Here is a 22,997-nt window from a genome sequence, read left to right as displayed (position 1 = left end):
AATATTTTCTCCCCCTTGGAGATGTCCAGACACTTCCAGAACTAGGTGGGCTGTATAAGGCTAAATCATTGTTTCTCAGTGGAGACATTATTGGCATTTGGGGTGGAATGCTTCTTTGCTGGGCAGGTACTATCCTGATGTTAGGTGCTCCTGGACACTCGGGCACTAAATGCAGTATCACCCACTAGTTTCTCTGATGGCCAAAAGGTCAGCAGACATCTCCAAATTCCCGTAGGAGGGTAAGAGCATTCCCCCGGCTAAACGCCACTAAGTCACCTGGTCCATTCTTTTCTCTTGAGGTCGGATTACTCAGTCTCTGAAGTCATATCCCAACACTGTGCCATTTTGCTTATGCAGACCCTGTCCCAGTTGGAGACGTAGAGAGAGGCTCCAGGAGCTCCCTTCGAGGTCGCTATGGGGAAGTCATGCCCGTGTACCGGCGAGACAGCCACCGGGACGTGCAGGCTGGCAGCCACGACTACCCTGGCGAGGGCATCTACCTGCTCAAGTTCGACAACTCCTACTCCCTGCTCCGCAACAAGACTCTCTACTTCCACATCTACTACACTAGCTGAAGGCCCGCCGGGACAGGAGGCAGGCGGGTATTTGCTGGCTGGAGCAGGCTGCCAGCTGGTGCCTCTCGTTTTGGATAGGCAAGAGCTAAAAGTTGAGCGTGAGGTTCCTGACCCTCACGTCCTGCCTGGCATGCCTGACTGTTGACCCCATGTAGCTTTTCCCCCTTCTCGGCTTCTGCAGGTGGTGGTGTAGTGCTCCTGTTCTGTGGTCCTTGACTCACGCTCCTCTTGCTTCAGACTCCGGCCACGTCCCTCTGTGAAGGAGCCCATTGGGCAAAAGCCTAAAGGGTAGTTGGGTGTTGTCTTTTAAAAATAGGCTTGTTTTGGTACGAGGTATTATTCCAGTTGCTGCTCTCTCCTCTCCCACAGCCTATATTGCAGATGTGTTTAGTGGCACCCAGTCTTCATCTTTTGAAAGTGCTGGAAGAGGAAAAGCACATTGTCCATGAAGGAACCCAGTGTTTTGGATGGAGAAAGCTCTGTCCAGCCTCTCACCACTGCCATATTCCCGCCTGCTGGTTCTTCTTGGTCTGTAGCACAGGCCGGGAGCCCTCACTGCCTTTGGAGGGGTGTTAGTAGTCCAGATTGTTCGACTCCGCCTCGTGCCATCCTCTTGCCTTTCCCACGCCTGTGTCCTTGCCCTCACGGCAAGAACGTCCATGCAGTCTAAGTGACGATCACGTAGTCTAAGATCCAGAGGGGAGAAACTGCCTCCATCACTTCCTGCTTCAAGAGGTAGTGTCCCTTAGCAAGGGTGCTGGCAATTGAAGGGGAAAGGGTGGAAATTAGGTACTAGATTGATCTCAGAATCCACATCTTTGCAAGTCAAATGTTACTGAATTATTATTTTTTGTATAATCAAAGAAGGGGTATAATCTGAGAGACAAGGTTAAAAAACAAAAACCACTCCAGATTCCCCACCATTCTTTTTTATCTCGAGGGTAGGAGTGTTATTTAGTAATTTTTCTTCAGAAGCAATCTGACTTCAAGTTTCTGGATTTAGGTTTCTTGCATTGAGGGTTTAAAGCTTTCGGTGTTCGAAGTCTCTTAGAAAAGGTGGTAATGAAACTTCACTGTTGCTGCTGATGGGATTTGTCTTTACCAGGCCAAAGCTTGCGTTTTCCGGGTCACAGCCTTCCCACTGTATTAGTCATGAGGCCCAGGAGTGCCACGGGAGGATAGGGGAGCTTCAGTCAGTAGCCAAAACGGTGGGGTGGCTGGGCCTCGGGCAGAGAGGGGACCACTGTGGTTGTCTGTACCTCCTTGTTTCTTATTCCTTGTGTTGAGTCTGTTACTGCCTTAGAATTTTGAGGAATGATTCAATTTATTTATTACTTTATTTATTTTTTGGCACATTTCATTTTTGCCTCTGAGATACTTTCCATCTGTTTCTTAGAAGGCTTCTGTCTGCTCTGAGCCATTTAGGCCTCCTCTTCTGTGGAGTGAGATGATGATTTTAGGAGAAGCTGGGAAGTGATAATTCCCTTCCTGCAGGTCAGTCCTAGGATGCTTTGGGAGGACTCTGCCCTTCTGGGGTGGACGATGCCACCCTCCCCCAGGATTCCCTGTGAGGAATTCCAGGCCGTGAGGGGCCCTGCCCATTCACCCAGGATTGAGTGCAGGGGAGTTGACTTGCCAATCAAGGATATCCTATGATTCTGGGATTTCGAAGTCCTTTGCCTGCTCTGAGGAGTCCTCTTCCTCATGATGTTTCCTTTGGCTCATCCCTTTCTTATGCAGGTGTCTGACACCAAACCTGTCCTCCCTACGGGAGCAGGAACTCGATCAGGGCTCCTCACGGTAGCACCTGTATCACCAACAAAGGGCCGTACAGCCTGTACCTTCTCTTCCCCTGGGAGCGAAGCCCCAAGGAGGGTAGGATGTTGTGGACCGAGCAGCATCACACCACCATTGTTTTGTATTTCAGTGCGTTTTGTAGAGGATTACACTGGCCAGCGTTTATCTACCTTGTAAGAAATTAGAAATGATTTTAGGGACTATCTGTTCGGGCAGCGAAAAGCGAACTCGCTGCACGTCATCTAATCATGAGATAAATGGAGCGAGCACTCTTTCAGCATGAAGTTGAATCCTGCCTTAGCTAATTGAGTCTAATCTTTATAAAATAATTTTCTACTGAGCTGTTCTCCAGTCAGCTAAAGCCTTGCTTATTTATTTTTCCTGTTTATTATTAACTTCTGGCTTTCTCTTAAAATGGAGCTGCCAGGCCCTAGCAAGCTCCCTGGGACAACAAACACTCTTTGTTTTTGCCATGAGCATCTCTGTACTTACTTTCTTTGGCATCCTGGTTCTGGTGCATCAGGGAAGCCTGAGGGATCTGTTCCTGTCACCTCCATGTGCCTCTTTTTGTCTGGTCACTTTTGAAATCCTGGACATTGTTACATTTCACCCTGCACTGGCGTTTCTTTGTTCCATTAGCACAAAATGGCTAAAAAGATATTTTCGCTGTCTAACCATTTACTCTTCTCCTATTAAATTTCTGCAATCATTGAACTGTAGGGACCAAATATTATTTGTGGAAGCACATGTAATTACTGAGAATTTCATAGCCCAGCGAATCCTCAGAGATCATCCTTTCCTTAATCTCTCCCTGTCCAAATTCTTAAAAGCAAACAATGAAATCAAAGTCCTCTGCTTCCCCTGTCACCCTATTCTCTAGAGCACAAATAAATACTAACAAACAGAATTCTGACAATGCTTTGTAGTGGGAGAGAGAAATTCTCTACACACAGTAGCTGACTTCTTAAATTTCTTCAGTCTGTTTAGCTTGGCCACTCTGTTGAGAGATGGGGCTTTTAGAAAGGAGGACATGTTTAAAGTGTTAATTTTTTCTAACACTTTTTGATAAAGAATTTTCAGCAAGCAGAGGACTTAAAAGTAGAGTAAGTGTAACTGTGATGCTGCTCTGGAAAGACTTTATTCTAATCTGTTGCTTTATGACAGGTCCTCAGGACTCCAGAGTTAAAACTCAATCCTCAGACAATGTATAGCTTTATAATGGGAGTAGGTAACAACCTGAAATAAGGCCATTCATGTATTTTTAAAATATTTTTTTATCTGTTATTTAGGAAGGGAAACCTCAGACTTTTTAAAAGTACATATTGCCCCCTACTATGTGTATATGAAAGAGTTAAATCTGAGAGTTCTCTGTCTTATGTTAATCAGTAGGACTCAACATTATTGCAAAACTTACCAGTTATAGAAAATATCTGAGTTTTGATGTTTTTGATGGGCCCTATCCAGTTCCTCTTTGGAACAATTAGGCGAAAACCCAAATCCTAAAGTCTGTATCTTTATATTTATTTTTTAAGACCACTTTTCTGCAAAATGTTGCCTTTTAACCCCAAAGTATATGATTCTAAGGCATGGAGTTGAGTGACTCTAACATTTACATAAAAGATGATTGTTTTAGTGGAGGGAGGGAGAGAGGCGTGAATGAGTTTTGTGCAGCTTGGGGACTACCTTTTAAAACCGATAGTAAGGAAGAAAAAGAGAGTAAAATGAGGGGAAGAGAGATAAGCTATCAAATGCATCCCAGAGTTTTGCTCATATCCCAATTTTGTTTAGTTCTTTAGTCTGTATTTCATTAGTTGGAACTGTTGTTGAAGTCAGAAGCCTTGCTGGTCCTCATTATGGTTGTTGGAGAAACCTCCAAACCCCTTTTGCTGTCTTTCCCAACAGGATAGACTCCTTCTGAGTAGGTCTTCTCTACCAAGTGTAATCCCCTGACCCGAGGCTGGATTTCATCTCCGTGTTCTCTGGGCCATGGAGAAGGATGGTGAAACTAGAAAGGGGCTGGGAGGAGGTGCAGCTGTGTCTCGGCAGCCCCCGTTGGTTTTGACTTGGCGAAGAAAGGGATGAAATCAGTTAATTTTGACCAACATCACAGAAGGGCCTCAGGCCACAGGCATATGTTTGCGAACCAGCTATGCCCCTGCAGGCTGACCTCCCTGTGAGGTGTAGGAATCACCATCTTCTTTAACCTGTGTGGAATGGTCACACACATAGCAGTAAGTGGGACAGTTCTCTCTTTAAAGAGCTTCCATTTGGAATTTCTCCTGGGTCTAAAAGGTCCACATCAGCATCTTTAACTAGTCTCTTTCCACCTGGCCGAAAGGGTAGAACTCCTGGAAACCTGAATTTGCTGGAAAAGGAAAAAGCACCATCCCTATAGAATCTCAGTGGTTGAAGAGAGTTGGAAGGTGAGTTTCTGTCTGAAGGAAGGTAATTTCATTTCTTTTATCGTGAGGGGCCACACATTAAGGGATTAATGCTCTTTAGAGAGCAAGTCATTGTTTGAATTGTGTTTGTGCTCAGGAAGCCACGATGCATGATTCTCTGGGAAGTAAGTAGGAAATGGGTATCTAGAACCAATCACAAGCTGGGTGCTCTCCAGTAACCCAGTGTGTGGTGAGCCTCTTTACAGCCAAAGTCCCAGTCTTCATGCATGGAATCCATTCCTAGGCCCTCATTTCCACACACCTGAGAGATAAAGAGGGACTAGGCTCCCTCCATTTCTCTATGATATCTTGATTATTTACGATATTGTTTAGCACTGGCAGTATGGTATCCAAGGCCTCTGTTTATCCGATTAATCATCTAGTGTGAGTTGAGTGGATAAGGCAGTCAGCCTTGGTTGGAAGTAGGACTGGGGAAGGATTATGACTTATAGTCCCATATTGGGATAGCTGAGTTACTGGTGTATGACTATACAATCATCAGTTGGAACTCTTGTTAACCTTACCAAGTGAATGAAGAGGATATGCCAATGGGATACTGATGAAGACAACAAGTTAATTGAGTCGAGTAATAACTAGAGCAAGCCCTCCTTCTCTGGGAACTATGTGTGTCACAGGTTATAAATGCAATTGTAGTGTGAGTTTGCAGCTCCTCCGTGTTCTCAGAAGGAGAGGAACCCCCTGGAAGTTGGGTCCTGGTGGGCAGTTTTCTGGAGATGGGGGAGGCATCCAGGAGAAAACTGCTTTGGCTTAGTTGGTACCTGGTGATGGTCGGTGTTACCCCTTTGCTCTGTCTAACCCATCTAGCATCTGTGAGCACTTCTTTGACCTCTACCCACTTATTTAGATTCTGAGGTTAGGGCAGGATTTGGGACCCAGAGGGTGAGAGAAGTTTTGCTAAGTATTATGTGACCAGATTTCATTGCTCCTGCCTGAACCATGAAGGCCACACAAACCCGTGCTGTTTGAATTGCTTGTCACTAAGCTAAGAAAACCCAGTGGCCCAAGGCCTGATGGGGTTCATTTATAAATAGTTAGTCCTTCACAAACGAAGTCCACATGTAAGATGCTGGCTTTGAAATTATTTGTGGTTCTGGTCATTGGTTTGAACTCATGATCTGATTACCATTATACATACTTTGATTTCTTTTAGGTCCCAGGCATGTGGACTGGGTTAATTTCATGGCTCTTCCTTACTCTAAGATGTGAGGAGAAAGTGCCCCAGAAATACAGATATAGAGCCTTCCTTATTAGATTCCACAGTTTTCTGTCACTTAAAGTACTTATCTAAGGGTAAAATAATATATGTGAAATGACTTCCAGGGGACAAAGTGCATTTTCTAAAAGTTCTGATATAGGGTCATGAACAAGTCTGAAGTTTAGGTTTGGGATATTCTAGCATATAGGGTTCCAGAAGAGCCCTTAGCCAACAGTTTAAAGAGTTCTCTTCCTGAACTCACTTCTTCACTCAGGTTTGAAATATCTCTGTGTAAAATGTTCCTTGTTATTGTTATTGTTGATTTTTAGGTTCAGGCTGACAGTTGTCTGGAAAACATTATCTTAATTCCTTCTCTCACGTCCTAAGTAGTACATTGTACTAAGAAATTACATGTTAAAAACTACTGACCTCCATTTCTGAGATTATTGTCCCATAAATGAAGTTGTTTTAATTTAACCAAGTTGAATTATGTCCATTTAGCCATGTTCAAGAGCAAGTGTGAAGTCTAGAGAAAGCAGTCCTGGGGCGCCTGGGTGGCGCAGTCGGTTAAGCGTCCGACTTCAGCCAGGTCACGATCTCGCAGTCCGTGAGTTCGAGCCCCTCGTCGGGCTCTGGGCCGATGGCTCAGAGCCTGGAGCCTGTTTCCGATTCTGTGTCTCCCTCTCTCTCTGCCCCTTCCCTGTTCATGCTCTGTCTCTCTCTGTCCCAAAAAAAAAAAAACAAAAAAAAAAAAAAAAATAAAAAAAAAAAAAAAAAAAAAGAAAGCAGTCCTGTAACCCATGGACTCTGGTGTGCCCATTTGCCCTTAATAATGGGAAACATTTTGAAATTCCCAGAAGAAAGTTGCTTTGTAATCAAAGGGATGGATTATGAGAAAGCCAGACTTTGGGGAAGGATAACTGGGATAGAGGGAGGTGCTTGCAGATTTCCTAAACTACTTTATGCCATTTAACTTATATTTCTGAAAGGCCTGCTTTGGTGCTGTGCACTGAGATCTGTCCATTGAATGAAAGATGATGATGCTTTCTTGGCAAATTGGCAACCACAAAGGCGTCCTTTCCTTATTCTATATCATGCTTTGACGCTGATGTTACAAAAGGGGTCTGAAAGGGAAATACTTTCTTTAAAGTATAAAAGTAGCCCAACCAATCATTTATTGCAGTCATCTTGTTTTACATGTTCTGTATCATGAGAAATGCTGTCAACAGATCCTATGATTTCTAAGAGCTCTGTACCAAATTGTTACTCAATCGTTGTGTCCTGCTGAGTGGTTTTTCCTTTAAAATACCTTCTCTTACCACCCTGTGGCACTGAATTTGTTGCTGTGATACACAGATGATCCTGAGCTGTGGTTCTTTAAATAGCTCAGTTCTTGTGTTTTTATATTCCGTAACTGTTTTGTGAGCTTTTGTGCATTCTTTGTCTTCTCTTCCAAGTTTTGAAATCTGTCCTAAATAAACTTTTTCACTATGCACCTGAAACATTTGACTTATATCTTAATGAACCTGATTTACATTTGACATTTTTTATTCATCTCTGTATTCCTCCTGGAAGAAAGGTATTCTGTAAATCTGTGTGAGTAATTCTGTAATCTCTTGATTATAAAAATTAAGAAAAATTAACAATTAAGAAAAGATTGAGAAAGATTAATGATAGATCTTTCAGCCGTGTTTAAATTCATGGCAGAGTATTACGAACTGGGGACTGGGTTTGGCCCGAGGGCAGAACAGGTGGGCGCGCAGTGATGATTACCAAATAGAACATTATAGTTTTATCAGTATTTGGTTTCCAGTGATGTTCATTTTCCAATGAGCTTACTGTGTTCAAATTTGGAACTGGTACTTTTGACACCAGGGTAATCATTAACGCAGTCCGGGTGATATTAATTCAGCCTTTTTTTTCATTTTATTTATTTATTTATTAAAAAAATTTTTTTTCAACGTTTTTTATTTATTTTTGGGACAGAGAGAGAGAGAGCATGAACGGGGGAGGGGCAGAGAGAGAGGGAGACACAGAATCGGAAACAGGCTCCAGGCTCCGAGCCATCAGCCCAGAGCCTGACGCGGGGCTCGAACTCACGGACCGCGAGATCGTGATCTGGCTGAAGTCGGACGCTTAACCGACTGCGCCACCCAGGCGCCCCTAATTTTAAAAATGACACTTAAATGACATTTTAAAAATGTCTTAGACATCTCTTAAAATGCTGCCTGTGTGTGTCACTGGTATTTATTACAAAATGAGAAAGACTCCTATCTGAGGAGGAAGGAGCACCTTTGAAATCTTTACTTTAGTGAGATCTGTGATTCTAAGACAAGCCTATTAGAGCTCTCTCTGTTTTCCTTTGCGTCGTATTTTAGAGGCTGCTGTATAAGGGAGGAAGAGATTGGAAATAATTGTGAGTTAAGTGGATATGATCTGCCCACCAAACTAGGGCACAACCAACTATAAAAAGCCCAGGCAGACTACATGGAGCTAGGGACCTTTTATGAGTTATGTTTGGCTATGCTGAATGTGTAATGGCTAAGTCATATTAAAGGTTATTTTTTATTTAAACATTTATTTTTTGGAGAGCACAAGCGGGGTGGGGGCAGAGAGAGGCGGACAGAGGCAGACAGAGGATCCAAATTGGGCTCTGCGCTGAGAGGCTGACAGCAGCAAGCCTGATGCAGGGCTCGAGCTCACAAACCGCGAGATCATGACCTGAGCTGAAGTTGGATGCGCAACCAACTGAGCCACCCAGGCACCCATTGAAGGTTATTGTTTAACATTTAAAGGCATTCATTTCTGTCACATCATTGACCCTGACACAGCTCGGGATTATATGTTGCAGCTCTTGACATTTAGTCTTATGTTCTTTAACCTATGAGGTTCCGGCTAAACTCGGCAGCCATGTTAGTTCACATATTCTCTGGCAGTGGAATGATGCCTGCTGGTGACTTTGGAATGACAGCTAAGTAAGTTATGTTTAAAAGTTAGGAGGAGCCAATACAATGAGTCCTTCTGAGTATGTGTATCCACCTGCGTGTTCAATAAGTGTACTACTTTCCTTAATGGATATGTCAAATTGCTTTGGAACAAAATCCCGTATATTTTGCTTTGTTCTCAAGTGTGTCCGGGAAGCACCTCCTTCCTGGTTTCATCCTTCTCAAGTATTTGCCGGGATTTCCCGCTTCCGTAGAGGTGAAAGACCCTCCACACCTAACTGCCACTCCAGCATCTGCCGGCCATTCCCTGTGGCCACTCCCACTGTGACTGCAGATCAGGTCTCCCTGTGGCCTCTGACATACCAGGTCAGGGATCTGCCAGTTGTTCCCCACAGGTCTGACGACTGAGGTGGGAATGAAGGACTTGCCATTTACCACCCACTCAGCCTTTGGAAAGAGGCTCCTGCTGGGAAACATGCCCTAAATAGGTGATGGTTTTGAATTGAAAGATACATCTGACCCCTGAAAACCACTTATTTGCAGACCTAAGGGAGTCACAGAAGAGGCAGTTTTCAAAACGCTTTAGAGAATCCTAATTATTGCCAAGTCCCAGGACCATTTGGCTTGACCTCTAAGTCATCTCTGTACTTAGGGAAATATTTGCTCCTTCATGATCTTCTAGGGCCCCCCAAAGAAGAGAGGGACATTCTGGGAGGGGAGGGGGTGGCCAGCCATGGCTGCACAGGAAGGACATGTTTCCATCTAACATGCCCTTACGTAGTAACGCTAGTCACCTTGTGTGGCACGGGGGTCACAGGGAGGTCGGGAGTATAGTCCTATAGGAGTTTGAGAGCACTCAGCTCTCATGCAGGGAAGATGGCTTAGAAAGGCCACATTCTTTTACTCCCCTCCCTGGAGCACGGCTAAGTTCTTCTGGGAATAAAGAGGGTTCTCCTCCCTCCCATGAAACCAGCCACAGGGCCCCGGAGGACAGTTCCCGATGGGGAGGGCTGAAGCCAGCAAAATCTCAGGTCTCCACATCCCTCAAGGGCGGGTCAGCTTACTGTGCTGGTGACCTGGACTCCGCAGACGGCCCGGGGCTGGAACACATGGAGTGGTAGCCTCACTCTGACTCAAAACCACAGGCCCAGAAACCAGACCGCTCTCCTTTCTCGGGCTGTGGTCCTTCAGCAAGGCCAGAGCCTCTGCGCATCCCATCGCCCCTTTCCACACTCCCCTCCTCCATCCCTCAGTTCACCCTGAACTGGTGGCTCCCCCCCCCCCCTCCCCGCTTGCCTTCTCTTGCAGGCCCCCAAATCTCATCTCCAGTTCCCACACTTCCTCAACAGGTCCGGTGCCCTAGCCCGCAGGAGACACCCAGAGTTGTCGTGGGCCCTTGAGAGCTCAGGCACTGTCCTCAGGTCTCGGTGAAGAAGGCAGCCATGGTGGTCCCAGCCCGGGTCCCGAGACCAGCCCGTGGTGCTGCCAGCTGTGTGGAGAGATCCCAGGGCTTAGGTTCTTTCAAATACAAAAATCTCCTTTACAAAAACATCGTGAGGTGGGAAGATAGACGACTGTCCTCCTAAAGCCAGTGCAGCCGAGAGCCACAAAGGTTTACGCACTTCCTCTGGGTGGTGCAGGTGAAGGATGCGGGGATGCTGCAAGTACCAGCATGGTCCAGGTGAGTCACCTCGCAGGAGCCCGGAGCGAGTTTCTTTCTCTGCCGTAGACACATTTCTGGTTTTTGTGGAGAAGGTCAGGTTTGTCTGAGTTTGGGGGTGGGGGCTCTGGGGAGAGCCAGATAGAAAGGAGCGCCTCAGAAATGGGACTCCAAGGATGTCTGCTGAGCCTAGAGGAAAAGCCACAAATTCATCTCTTTCCTCCCTACCCACCCACAGCTGGTATTCACCTTACATTTGACACGTACCAGAAACTTCCTGTTGAATCAGAGGACCAAACTATGGGAACTATGAGAAAAATATGGAAAGTGTGCCACAGATGAGGGATGGTTTCCATGTTTTGACAACAGAGGCTGTATCACCTCTTCCCCTGATTTGAGATTTCCTTAAAACCCATTAAGCTCTTGCCACCAGTTTTAGGCTGATAGAGTCCCAGGTTAAAAGGGTTAATATCTGGTAGTGTCCAAGAGAAGACCTGAACTCTTAGAAGTCATCCTGGATCAGACAGACAAGCAGAGAAGCAATGGTGGGTCTGTTGGGTGGTGGAGTTCACATGCCAATTAAACTTCCACCAGTAAGGGGAGGGACAAAAGCTCAGGAAGAGCAAGGGCCATGTCTACCACATTCTCTGTGGCACGGCCACATATCCCTGCTCCCGCCGGGGTGGGGGGTGGTGGGAGGGTCACCTGGGAAGGCTCACTGCAAGCTGGTGGACTGAATGGAGGGGGTGGCAAATCCATTACTAGCTGGAGTAGGACAGCCACCACTTTTCTTCCAGGAAAACACATTCCCCCCTTCACTGTATCTAATTCTCTCTAGAATCATTCAGGGCAGGAGGAGTGGTCTCAGGTTGTCTGTCTCAGTGCCCTGTCCTGGATGCAGACTCTGTCTAGTTCCCTGCTTTCCCGAAGTCTCTCTGTCTGTTGCCCGGAGATGGGACTGGGAGGAGGAAGGGGTGGAGGAACCTGGTAACCTCAGCAGTATTGGAAATCGGTTCCAATCATCTGGGCTCCCAAGGTGCCTGCTGGCGAGGGGCAGAGCCAGCTCTCTCCTTAATCCCAGGGAAGTGGCGGCAGCAGCCCGTCTCACCTTGCCCACAGCTCCTCACCTGTCCCACTGTCTCTCCAGAGCCAGGAAGGCTGACTGCCATGGGGCTGTGGGAGCACAGCCTGAAGTGGCCAGCCTCCTTTCCCCAGAGTTCGTTCTGTCTTTAAAATCCACGGGGGCTGTAATCACCTTCAACTTCAAATGTCCAAGTCAGGTGCCAGTCCTGATCCCTGGGCTGAGATTAGTTTCTTGAGTCAAGGTTTTCTGGAGGGAGGCCAGGTGAACTTTACCCAGCCAGGCAAGTCTGGGGTAAGCTGAGGGAAAGATGGCGGCAGGACAGGAGGAACCGCCAAGTCTCCCTTGTCACTGCTGTGTCTCACCTACTGTCCTGTGCTTTTTTCTGGCTCTGCCAGGACAGACGCAGCTTGGGAACAAGAGTGGCCCACTTTGGTCATTCTAAAGCCTGGAACCCAAGTTCAGGAAAGGAGGCCACAAAGGGGATGATGGGAGAACTAGGTACTCTGGGATCAGGGCTGAAGGGACTCGGCTGAGAGTGGCGGCTTCCATTTGAACCAGACACATCGATCTCAGTTCACTGTTTAAACCCTAGCCATGCAGGGGAAATAAAATCTCAGGTACAGGACATAAAAGTCATCTGATTCCACTTCCAGAAGGGACCTCAAGGTGAGCTGCTACCTGGTTGGGGTCCTGAGCCATCCTGATCAGTGGCTGTTCACACTGCCCACGCAGGAGCCTGCCTCCAATTCCCAAGGCCATTCACGACTGGATTTATTTGAAGCGCTTACTCCTGGGACTGATCCGGAGAATGCTGCCCCGGAGGATGTGGGCCAACTTCCCTCTCCGTGTTCCAGTCAACACTTAATAGTACCATTCTAGTCCTGGAAACTTAGCTGGTCACAAAATGCTCTCTTTCCTAATTTTCCTTAAAAAAAAAAAAAAAAAAAATTTTTTTTTAATGTTTTATTTCTTTTTGAGGGAGAGACAGAGCAAGTGGGGGAGGGGCAGAGAGGGAGACACAGAATCGGAAGCAGGCTCCAGGCTCTGAGCTGTCAGCACAGAGCCCGATGCGGGGCTCGAACGCACAGACCACAAGATGATAACCCAAGCTGAAGTCGGACGCTCAGCCAACTGAGCCACCCGGGCGCCCTTCTGCTTTTTCTATCTGTTCTCTTCTGCATCTGGGTCTGGTTCTCTCAGGCAGGCTTTTGAACTTCTTTCTCTCCAGTGCTCTTAAGTGCCAGGGGCCAGGCCTACCACAGGGTGGGCAAGTGGCTGGCTGATTTCCTCTCCTGGCCCAGACACAGGGGGATTCCAGCTAGGAAGAATGTTCATTTTCTGGAAAGCATCTTAACTGAATATAACCTAGAGGCCTGGGCTTCAGTTTAATTACCGTATTTCAGTGTGGACATTCTTTGCAGTCAGGTACAGTCTCAGGGAAGGGAAGAGGCGCTCGGGCTTCCTGACCTCTCTCCAGTGAACCTGCTAGGCATTTTAGTCTACACTGTGCCTGCATCTTCATGACTGCCCATGACATAGGTAATAGGTAATGTTCCTGCCTTCCTCCCTCCCAGCATCCTCTCCCCCACCCTACCCACATTCGACAGACTGTGGGTACTGGAAGCACAAAGAGGTTCAGTGGGAAGGCAGGTCCAGGGCTAGACTTCAAGTTCAAGGGCTAGGAGTTCAAATTTCCTGCTTCTCCACCTAGGGCTTGCCTGTTTCCAGGCCTGTTCAGCCTACCTAGCTTCTGCTCCTGTACCCCTTTCCTGCCCCCTCACCCACGGGGTACAGTTTGAGGGCTAGGCCCTCAGCTCAGGGGGTGTATCTGGCTGCCGGCAGGGGTGAGACACTTGGAAAGCCTCCAAGGCCAGCAGCGTCTTGTTGATGCGGCTGATGGTAGGGTAGGGAGTGAGATCCACCTTGAACCTGTAGCAGAGAAACACCTGTCTCACACCATCTCAACACCAGGTGTGCAGGGGAACGGGCAGACTGCCCTGTGTGCAGCGAGGGAAGCACAGAGGTGGGCTGGATGGGGCCCCTGGAGCTGACCAGAGAAGGACCAGGAAGGTGGCCCTGCCACGTGGGGGCCTTGTTCACAGGTGGCTCTGGGATGGGCGGGTCTCATGCAGTACTGTCTAGCATCTCTGTTGCCTACTGTTCCTATTCCAAGCAATGGCTGTTCATCGAGAACCTACTACACATTTACATATACAGATAATCTCTCTACCCATATCCCAAGCTTCTCAAGGGCAGCCAATGTGTCATAACATCTCTGTATCCTGATGGTGCCTGACATGATGCCTTCCAGAGAGGCACTCTTTCATGCCTCCCTGAGGGGCTGTTGGAGGAAAGCAGAGTAGAGCTCACTGCTGGGCACAGACATACCATGTCGGGGGCAGCAGGCTCTTGCGGGAGGTTTCTTCTAGGGGTGGCCACCAGGTGAGCCACCTCCTCTTAGGAGCAGGGGCTATATGGGATTGTATGAGCTAAGACGGGCATGGTCGGGGGCGCTCCCCTGATTTCTTCTGCCTGTCTCCTCCAGGCCACAGTGGCTGGTGTGGCCTGGCACCCGGGGCTCCCTGGCCAGCTGGAGGGAGTCTCCGCATGAGACGCTTCCTCGGTAGATGAAGTTGGGGCCTGACGGTGGGAGGAGGCTGGGCATTTAGAGGGGAGGAGCCAGGTGGGAGAGGGTGGGCAGTGGGGCTCTCTTACCTTTCAGCGTTTGCCACCTGAGGCACTAAGCAGAGATCAGCCATGGACACCTGAAAGAGGGTCGGGTGGGTTTGCATCAGGGTGTGTGCCCCGGACTCACAGGCTGGGCTGGCTGTGTCCATGGGCTGCCAGCCCTTGACAGTTCCCTTCTGCTCCTGGGTCTTCCACCCCATCCCCACTGCCCCATCTCCCTCCTCTTCTCCCCCATCTGTCCCCAGAGCACGTGTCTCCCAGGCCAGGATCCAGTTGTCCTGACAACCGGCTCTGTGGGGGGCCAAAAAAGGTTTGATGGTCTCAGTGGATCTTAGCGTGCTTGTTAAAAACCACCATCACAGGCACTTCCCTTGAGCGCCCAGCAGGGAGGAGACGCCTCAGGATGAGGTGAGGGGCCCTGAAACCACCCCAACCCTATGCCTTCTCCGGAATCTCTCTGGCCTGCTCTTGCCCCAGGGTGGAGGGAGAAGGCCGCTGTAGGAAGGCCTGGGAGAGCTTACCTCGTCTCCCACACAGTACCTCCCTGCTGTGCTCTGCAGGATCTGCTCCAGAGCTGTGGGGAGGTCACATGGATTTTACTCGGGGCACAGACTGGGCCTTGGCCCCCACAGTTCTGAAATGGGCAGCTGAGTGACAGGCTGGGGCATGTGTGTTGAAGGGAATGCGACAACCAGATCTGGAGAGAGTTGCCGGGGATGTGGAGGCAGATGATGTTTCCCCGGGGTTCCTCCAGCCCAGTGGCCATTCCCTCCCCAAGAAGGGACAAGACCGGCCACTGGCCGAAGTAGCAGCTCTCACACGATGGGCTGGTGCTTTGCTAGCCTTCGTTTCCTGGCTGGGGCAGGCAGTGAAGCAGAGGTTGGGCCATCCAGCTCCAAAGGGCTGTGGGCCTCAGGTGCTGAGATGCCCAGAAGTACTAGAGGTTGAGGCCAGGTTTGGACAGTATCCAGTCCCACTTCCTCCTTGGCTCTGCCCCCCTACCCTCACCCATGCCATTGTCAGGACCAAAGAGCCTGGGAAGCTGTTTCAGATGCCCACGGCCTTAGGCACGAGAGCTGTGTCATTGAGAGGTCACCCTGGGATGGCTCGAGGGAGTAAGGACTCACCGTTAAAGCCAGAAGTGATGGCCTTCTGGGCCCAGGTCAGCTGGTTCTCCTGTCCCACTTGATTCAGGACAGACAGGTTCTATGCAACCAAAGATGATAATCTGTGACTGGCTTTGGGAACCGCCTGCGCCTGCCAAGCCCCCTCAGGGAAGCTCAGTTCCCTTTCTGCCCCAGGTTGTCCATCTGCCCCTCCTGGGCTCCATGAATCCCCTCTTCCCATCTGGGCACTGAGGGTGGATGGGGGCCGGGACAGAGAGCGATCCCAGCAGCCACCTTCTCAGGTTGCCCCAGTGCCCCCTGTTGTCGGGAAGCTTGTGACCCTGGCGGAGGTGTGGAAGGGTGGGGGCACAGGACGCGGCCATGACCTGAGGCCCGTCTTCCCTGCAACCGGTGGGTCTCCCTTATGTGGCCCCTTGTGAGGAGAGGGGGGTGCAACATGAGAGGTGGATGGGGGAGAAGCATAGGTGGCTTTCAGGAGATTTGGACCCTTGTTCCATCCTTACACCCCTGAAGCCATTTCACTTCTGGGCTTCAGTTTCCTCATCTATAAAATGGGGCTATCTGTCTGCTCCAATCTCCTTGTTACAAACAACAAGGTAACATGGGGATGGGGGCACAGGTACAGTCAGGGGTCCTGGGCCCTGGCCCCTGCTCTGCCATTCTTAGTCGAGTGACTCTGCAAAGTCCCTCCACCTTTCTGGGGCTACTTCCTCATTTAAGCCAGGGATTAGCACAGATGAATTGCTTTAACACTTATTTTTTAGCAGGGAAAATTTTAAAAGATAAAAATCTCTCGAGACTCCCGATCTATGCTACAGAACAGATGAGAGGGAGGCCGTTCTGGTTAAAGGTGGGGAGGGGTCTGGCTCTGCAGCATTCAGCCTCTCCCCTGCCACCTGGCCCCTCCCCTCCTTGGGAACCTCTGGGCTGTCCTTGGAAACCTGGGGCTTCTGAGAATGCGGCTGGGGGCCCCGCGGGGCAGGTGATTTCTGGGATCCCTTGCCCCTCTGCCACGTGGTCTGGGTCTAAGCCCCTGAGGAGCCCTCCTGTCCTCCTGCCGCCCCCACTCCCAAGCTGGGTACCCCACTATGAGGCCCCACACCCAGTGTGCCTCTGAAGGCAAGAGTGCGTGAGGGGAGGCATATGAGAGGCGTGCAGGGTGCGAGTCCAGAGCCACACCTGCAGGGGCTGGATGCCGCTGGCGATGAGATCGGAAATCATGCGCACGTGGGCTCTCTTCTTTGGGTCCTGAGGCAGGAGTCGTGGAGTGGGCCGAGTCTCCTCCAGGTACTCAATGATGGCCAGCTGTTGGGAGGGGAGCAGCGAGACACTGGGATGGGAGGGCCGCAGACCCCTGGACCAGAGTGACGGGGCCAGCAAACTCCTCCTCGCCCTCCTCAGCTGGAGCCTGCGAGGCTGACACTCCCCCAGGGAAGAGCTCTTTGTGGCCCCCTGTCCTGCAGAACTTGGTCCCCATATGCTCGAGTCTCCGTCACTTCCCCAAACAACCAGCCGAGCTCCCTCCCTCTGCCAGGAACTTATCATGTCCCTACTAAGGCCTAGGCGCTTGGGCACACACAAGCAAAGAAGAGCTGTGAGGTCCTCTTGTTCGGGGCACCCCTCTTGCAAGGGGCCTCCCAGGCCCTGCACTCACTGACTGGCCAATGGTGATGCCATCGATCTTCAGGGCCGGCACCTGCTTCATGGGATTCAGTGCCTGGAATTCTTCAGAGAACTGTGGAGACAAGGACCTGATGGACGAGGTGGCCTGGACTGGGCACACAGGAAGACCCCAGGCTTGCGGCCCACCTGCACTCTCCTCCCCTGGGCAAGGCCTGAGGGATCCAGGCAGTATTCCAAAATCCACTGGCTGCTGAACTACAGGATTCATCCCAATGGCCTGGCTGTGTGTGTCCCCTTGTACCTCACACTGTGGTCACCAAGGTACATCCAGATGGCCCAGCAAGGGGCAAGGACCCCCATTCGCCACTCACCCTCCTGGGGTCAGGCACCGAGAGGCCAGGCTGTGGCACGGAGCCTGGAACCGGGGCCCTTCCCATGACTCCTCATGCTGCACAGCTTGTCACCCCGTCCCTCCAGGGAGAGCCAGCAGGTTCACCTCTTGCGGGGAAGAAGCCTGCACCCTCTTCTGGGTCCCTCTACCAGACCTCCAACTCTCACATGGTGGTCCGGGGGCGGCCTCCTCACCTGCTGGCCTCCATCCTTTATGAGGTTGATGGGGATCGTCTCATAGTCAATGCTTTTCAAGGCCAGAGCTACGAGAGACAGCAGAGTCAGGGGACAGCTTCTGGTTATACTTCCAAGGGCTACATGAGGTTCCAGAAGGAGACTTCTTTTTCCAGGCAGCTAGGTGACCAAGGCCCAACTTGGCCCTGTCCTCATCTCTCCAGCTTCCCCGGTCACTACCCACTCTCCTCCCTCAGGTCTCTGAGGCTCTTCTTGCCCCCAGACTCTCAGGGCCATCCTCTCCATACCCGCACAGGGTCCCCGCACCCAAGTGGTGCCTACAGGCGTGTGCCCTGGCACCCTGGGATCTCCTGGAGGGCAGCAGGGAAGTGTTCTGGTCACCTCTGTCCCCTCCAGGGCCTTGAACAGTGGCAAGCAGGGCTTATTTGTTGGAGACCTGCAATTATTCTCTCATGAAGGTGTCCAAGGGCCCAGGGCAGGTGCTCAAGTGACCACAAAGTGCAGACACAAGCAGATGACACTCTCCAGAGAAGAATTCCCTTTCTCATCCATTTTCTCTGTTCTCAGAGCTGATTACTACCCCTTCCGAGCAGGGCACCAGGGCTCTTTAGTGGCCTCACAGTATCTGCTATGACTCCTAGTGACCAGATTTCCTCTCTGTGCCCTTTGATAATTTCCACCGGCAAAGTGAGGGTAAACACTGGACCAGCCTAGTGAAGACTGGACCAGCCTAGTGAAGACTCTGTGTGTGTGTGTGTGTGTGTGTGTGTGTGTGTGTGTGTGTGTGTATGCGCATGTGCACTGAAATATGGTGACGGCTAGTCTTGGGCAAAGGCAAAGGAGCGAGGGGAGGGGATGAGACGTGTCACGGTCTGAAGAGAGACTGGGAGGCACGGGGCTCTTCCTCAGCGCTGGTCAGCCCCACTCTGGACAAAGTGGCTGCTGGGGCCAGGAGGGAGAGGTCATTGCACATGGGTCCTGTGGCTCCTGTCTGGCCCAGCTAGGGAAGAGGTTCTGGGCCCAGAGGAGGTGCCTGGAGAGATTGTGTCCTTTGGCACCCCAGTGCACTTGCCTACTGATTCTAGCAACTGCCAACTGACTGTGGGGCGGGGGAGGGTCATGGCAGATGGCTTCCCAGTTAGGGCCAGACTACCGGAGGCAGACTGCTTGGGTTCAGATTTCATCACATTCATTTGCTAGCTGTGCAGCCTTGGGCAAGAAACTTAATGAGCCCCTGTGCCTTGGTTTCCTCATCTGACAGTAGAGTAGTTAAGAACACAGACCCTGGAGGCAGACTAGCTGTTCAAATTCCAGCTCTGCCTCTTACTAGCTACCTAGTCTTGGGCAAGTTATTTAATGTCCCCGTGCCTCAGTTTCCTCACCTGTACAATGAAGGCAACAATAATCCCTCCCTCCTAGGGTTGCCAAGGTTTAAATGGAATCATGCACATAAAAACATCCAGCACGGTTTTCCCGCAGTATGAGCTGGGACTATGATCTTTGCCACAGGCTGTGTTGAGCTGAGGGAGGGACGGGTCAAGCTGGGACTAAACCGGAGGGCCCTGGTTTCTGCTTCCTTGAAGCCTCTGGGGTTGACACTGGCCAGTTCCGTTTAATTGCCAGATCAAATAAGATAAGAACTGAGAAAGGCCAGCTGTTCCCTGCCAGTTACCAAGCACCTCTGGGTTTTGTGAGCCTGCTTTAAGTGTGGTTGCTAAGTGGCTTTGGAGAGCAGGGTGGGAGAGGTGGCAGGTCCAAGGGAAAAGACAACCCAACTTCCTGCCACCCCCACTCTCCTCTTTTTGGCACTTCCTAGGTGGAGGTGCCATTCAAGGTGCAGGTGCTAAAGTCTCCAGGGCATTGGGGACACTGGTTGCTGGGGGTGGTGCCCTGTCTGACAGAATACCCCTCTGTCCCAGGCCAGCTCTCCACGCAGGGCTCTCTCCACCTCCATCCCCCCAGGCTCTTGGTGGGAGCACAGTACTTACCGATTCGAACTCTCCATGAGCAGGAGCTCCGGAAATAGGAGTACAGGATGGGCTGAGGAGAGACAGCATGAAGATACATGTTAACCCATGCTCGTGGGGGTTCTCAGCCCCAGAAGCCCGCTGGTGAGGCAACGGCCCTCAGCGGGGAGGCTCCAAGTCAGCAGGCCTCCGTTCCCAGACCCGTGTCTGCAACTCAGGCCAGACTCCGAGCTCCCTGGGTCAGAGGCCTTGGGAGTCAGGTGGGGTCCCTCAGCTCCAAACTGTGCTATTGTGCATCCCTGAGGTCCAAGGGGCCCCCAACAGGGCAGCCAGCCTGCACGTCTTCCTTACCTTGCCAGACTCAGTCATGGTGTTGTGGTGACCCTTGGCCTCTCAAGGAATGTCCCCTCTCCCAGAGCTGCAGAGCAGGGGGAGGAACCCTGAAGGGGTGGATCCCATGAGCCAATGGGGAAGCTGGGCTAGATAGGCTTCTGGGGAAACTTTGACTCTGGTCAGAAAGGACATCTCTTTCCAACTTGTGGGAAGTTTTCTATGTTCCCGGTGGAGCCAGATTTGGTGTCTTGGGCAGACAAGGTGGCCTGGTTTTGGAAGCAGTAATTCATGTAGTGTGGTGCACTGGATGCTGGCATACCTAGGGTCTGGTCCCAGTACAGGAACTAGCTCTGTGTGACCTTGGGCAGATCCCTGCCTTCTCTATTCTCTAGTCTTTTCTCTCTCATCTGTAAAATGAGGGGTTGCTGTAAGATGATAGCATAATTCCTTCCAGCAGCAACAGAAAGACCAGGAATTCTAGTTCTTTCATGCTGCAGTGCCCGTCTCTCTCAACCCACCACCCACCCATCAGTCCTTTAGGATGGTCTCATAAAAATAGCTGGGGGATATGCCCATGGACTCCAAAGCTAAGGTCACAAAAGGACAGCCTATAGTGTATTGTGTTTGGTCTACTTATATTTAAAAATGTTTCGGGGTGCCTGAGTAGCTCAGTCAGTTGAGCGCCCACCTTCAGCTCAGGTCATGATCTCACGGTTCGTGGGTTCGAGCCCCTCACTGGGCTGTGTGCTGACTACTCAGAGCCTGGAGCCCGCTTCAGATTCTGTGTCCCCCTCTCTCTCTGCCCCTCCTCCACTTGCACTCTGTCTCTCTCTCTAAAATAAATGAACATTAAAAAAATTAAAAATGTTTCTAGTTGGTTGCCAACATTGAAAAATCAAGATGTTTCGTATATAAGCCCTATTGTCTGTTTTTTCTTAAAAAGATCTGGAGACAGTGGACTCGGATTCTTGAGTAGCAACAATTGATTGGAGACAATTACTGGCCTCCTTCAGTCAGGGCATGCCCTCTCTGGTCTGCCATGTTCCTTACCTGGCCCTCTTCTCTCATTTTTGTTACCCTGGAGGAGGCTGAGTGTGTGTGTGATCTCTCCTCTAAAGTTTAAAAGACTCAAAGTTCATTTCTCTGGTCCTTCTTGGGTAGTCAGCATTTCAAAGCAGGGCCCAGGACTAGTAATTAGTTAGCACTCATGAATCTCCAGGCAGACACGTGTGTATCCATATGGATGAGGGAGAACACAACGGGATTTCTAGATCACCTCTGACTACCATCCCTTTGACTACAGACATTTCCCCCAAGTTCCCTCTCCCTTCTGCACCCCCGAGCACACCAAATTGCTCTGTGGTCCTGCCTTCACCGTCCATGAACCATCAACTCCGTCTTCTAGAGAGGGCCCAATCCTCTCTAGACTACATCCCTGAACTATCAACCAGGCCTTCCCAGGTTGGTTTCTGAGCCTGGGAGTTCCAGCCGGTACTGGAGGCACCTTTTGTGGGGAAAGTAAAGATGGCTCTGGTGCAGAGGGCAGGTGATAGACGGCAGGTGTCTTTGGAAGCAGAGGAACTAGGTGGCCACGACTAGATGAACCCTATTCAGAGGTACATCCCTTTCCCTAACAGGTCAGGCTGGAGGGGCTCCTGGGGCCAAGAAGCAGGGGCTGCTGGTGAGGGCCGGGACCACTAGAGAGCCTCAGACATTAGCTTAGAATCCTTAACGAAATGTCTTACCTAATTACTGAATGTTACATCTTCACCTGTGCTGAGGGTGACCACAGAGTCACTGCGAATGCCACTGCCCCCAGGTTTCCTACTTATGGGCCATCAGGAAACGTAGCGGAGAGCAGTTTCTGCTTTTCCTCTTACCAGTGATAACTGCGTCAACTACCCTGTGCTCCCTTGTGCACTTGTAGAGCTAGATTTTAAGCTCTCATCACTACCCCTGGAGGAACTTCGTTCCCAATTCAAATCTGGATTCTGACGAGTCTAGCAGATTTTATTTTTAAACCATTTCTCACGCATGTTTTGAGAGAACGACTCCTAAAATCCCATTTGTGAGTGGGAGAGCTATATATTATTACGGGGATGCTGTATCCCATCTGACATGCCCGCTACCTTCCTTGGTGGTTCTCAAACTTGAATAAGACTTTAAAAGTTCATCGGGGGCGCTTATTAAACATGCAGATTCTCGGGCCCCTTCCCCCAGAGGTGACACCGTGGCTCTGGGCCAAGCGGGGAGGCGCTCCCCAGGTGCTGGCAATGACTTAAAGCGTCCAGGTGCTCTCTCATAAAGCAAACCACCTGGGAAGGCCCTAGGTTAAGTGTTAGGGCCCGTCGGGCCGACCGGCTGGGAAAGACCACACGGGCTGTACGGAAGAGGGAAGCAGGGGACAACGTCTTGAAAACCTAGTAGAGAGAACGGTAAGAGGCAGGTGGAGCGCGAGGGTACAGCGACTCCACAGCGCCCCGCACAGTCCACCAACCCGCGCCGCCTCGGGCCCAATCCTCTCCAGACTACAGGCCCCAGCGGGCAACAAAAAGCTGGCAGCGCGCAGGCGCAGAGCGGCGCCCGTGCGGCGCTCTGCATGCCGGGAGCGTGCGTTGTCCAAGGTCACCTTTAGCCCCCGCCCCCCCCCCCCCCGGGTTTCTCAGTGTTTCTAAGTAGTTTCCCTCTCCCTGTATGCGTGGCACAGACCTTCCCCGCTTGCATCTCGCGCCTGGGGCCACCCCTCTTCCAGGCCCGGAGACTTCACGTCTGGGACTCTCCGACTCGTCGACGGCTGTGGCCCTGTGAGACCCCGACACGTCAGAACTTACACTTCTGTTGTGGTAAAGCTAGGGGTTGGACTAAAATGATCTTTAAGGGCTCCTCTGGCTCGCCCCGCTCTGCCGCCACGCCCCCACTCCCGGAGCTGCTGGGAGTTGCAGTTCCTTGAGCCCGT

The 22,997-nt window shown here is 50.6% G+C and overlaps 2 protein-coding genes across 3 annotated transcripts in view; one reads left to right on the top strand and one right to left on the bottom strand.

Annotated features, from left to right (window-relative positions):
* TMED8 (transmembrane p24 trafficking protein family member 8) overlaps positions 1-5,748 on the top strand; it is a 34,232-nt gene extending 28,484 nt beyond the window's left edge. The window contains exon 6 of the mRNA XM_040477848.1: positions 358-5,748. Coding sequence (XP_040333782.1) covers positions 358-575 — 218 coding nt within the window. The 3' untranslated portion in view covers positions 576-5,748. The remainder of the gene's footprint in view (positions 1-357) is intronic.
* A 7,138-nt stretch (positions 5,749-12,886) lies between these two features.
* On the bottom strand, positions 12,887-22,843 carry GSTZ1 (glutathione S-transferase zeta 1). Of its 2 annotated transcripts, none has more exons than XM_040477839.1 (9): positions 22,751-22,843; positions 19,730-19,781; positions 17,742-17,809; positions 17,188-17,268; positions 16,713-16,838; positions 15,534-15,612; positions 14,928-14,980; positions 14,434-14,483; positions 12,887-13,647 (listed from the first exon to the last, which is right to left on the bottom strand). In XM_040477839.1, the coding sequence occupies exons 1-9, from the start codon at positions 22,763-22,765 to the stop codon at positions 13,521-13,523; spliced, it is 651 nt and encodes a 216-aa protein (XP_040333773.1). In that variant the 5' UTR covers positions 22,766-22,843; the 3' UTR covers positions 12,887-13,520. The 2 variants fall into 2 exon arrangements, with proteins under 2 accessions (XP_040333773.1, XP_040333772.1); XM_040477838.1 differs by lacking the exon at positions 22,751-22,843 and adding an exon at positions 20,060-20,166.
* Positions 22,844-22,997: the final 154 nt, after the last annotated feature.

The sequence above is a fragment of the Herpailurus yagouaroundi genome, unplaced genomic scaffold (genome assembly GCF_014898765.1).
Source record: "Herpailurus yagouaroundi ecotype Mexico unplaced genomic scaffold, PumYag 141, whole genome shotgun sequence".
NCBI classification, from domain to species: domain Eukaryota; kingdom Metazoa; phylum Chordata; class Mammalia; order Carnivora; family Felidae; genus Herpailurus; species Herpailurus yagouaroundi.
This window is presented reverse-complemented; position numbering and strand designations above follow the sequence as displayed.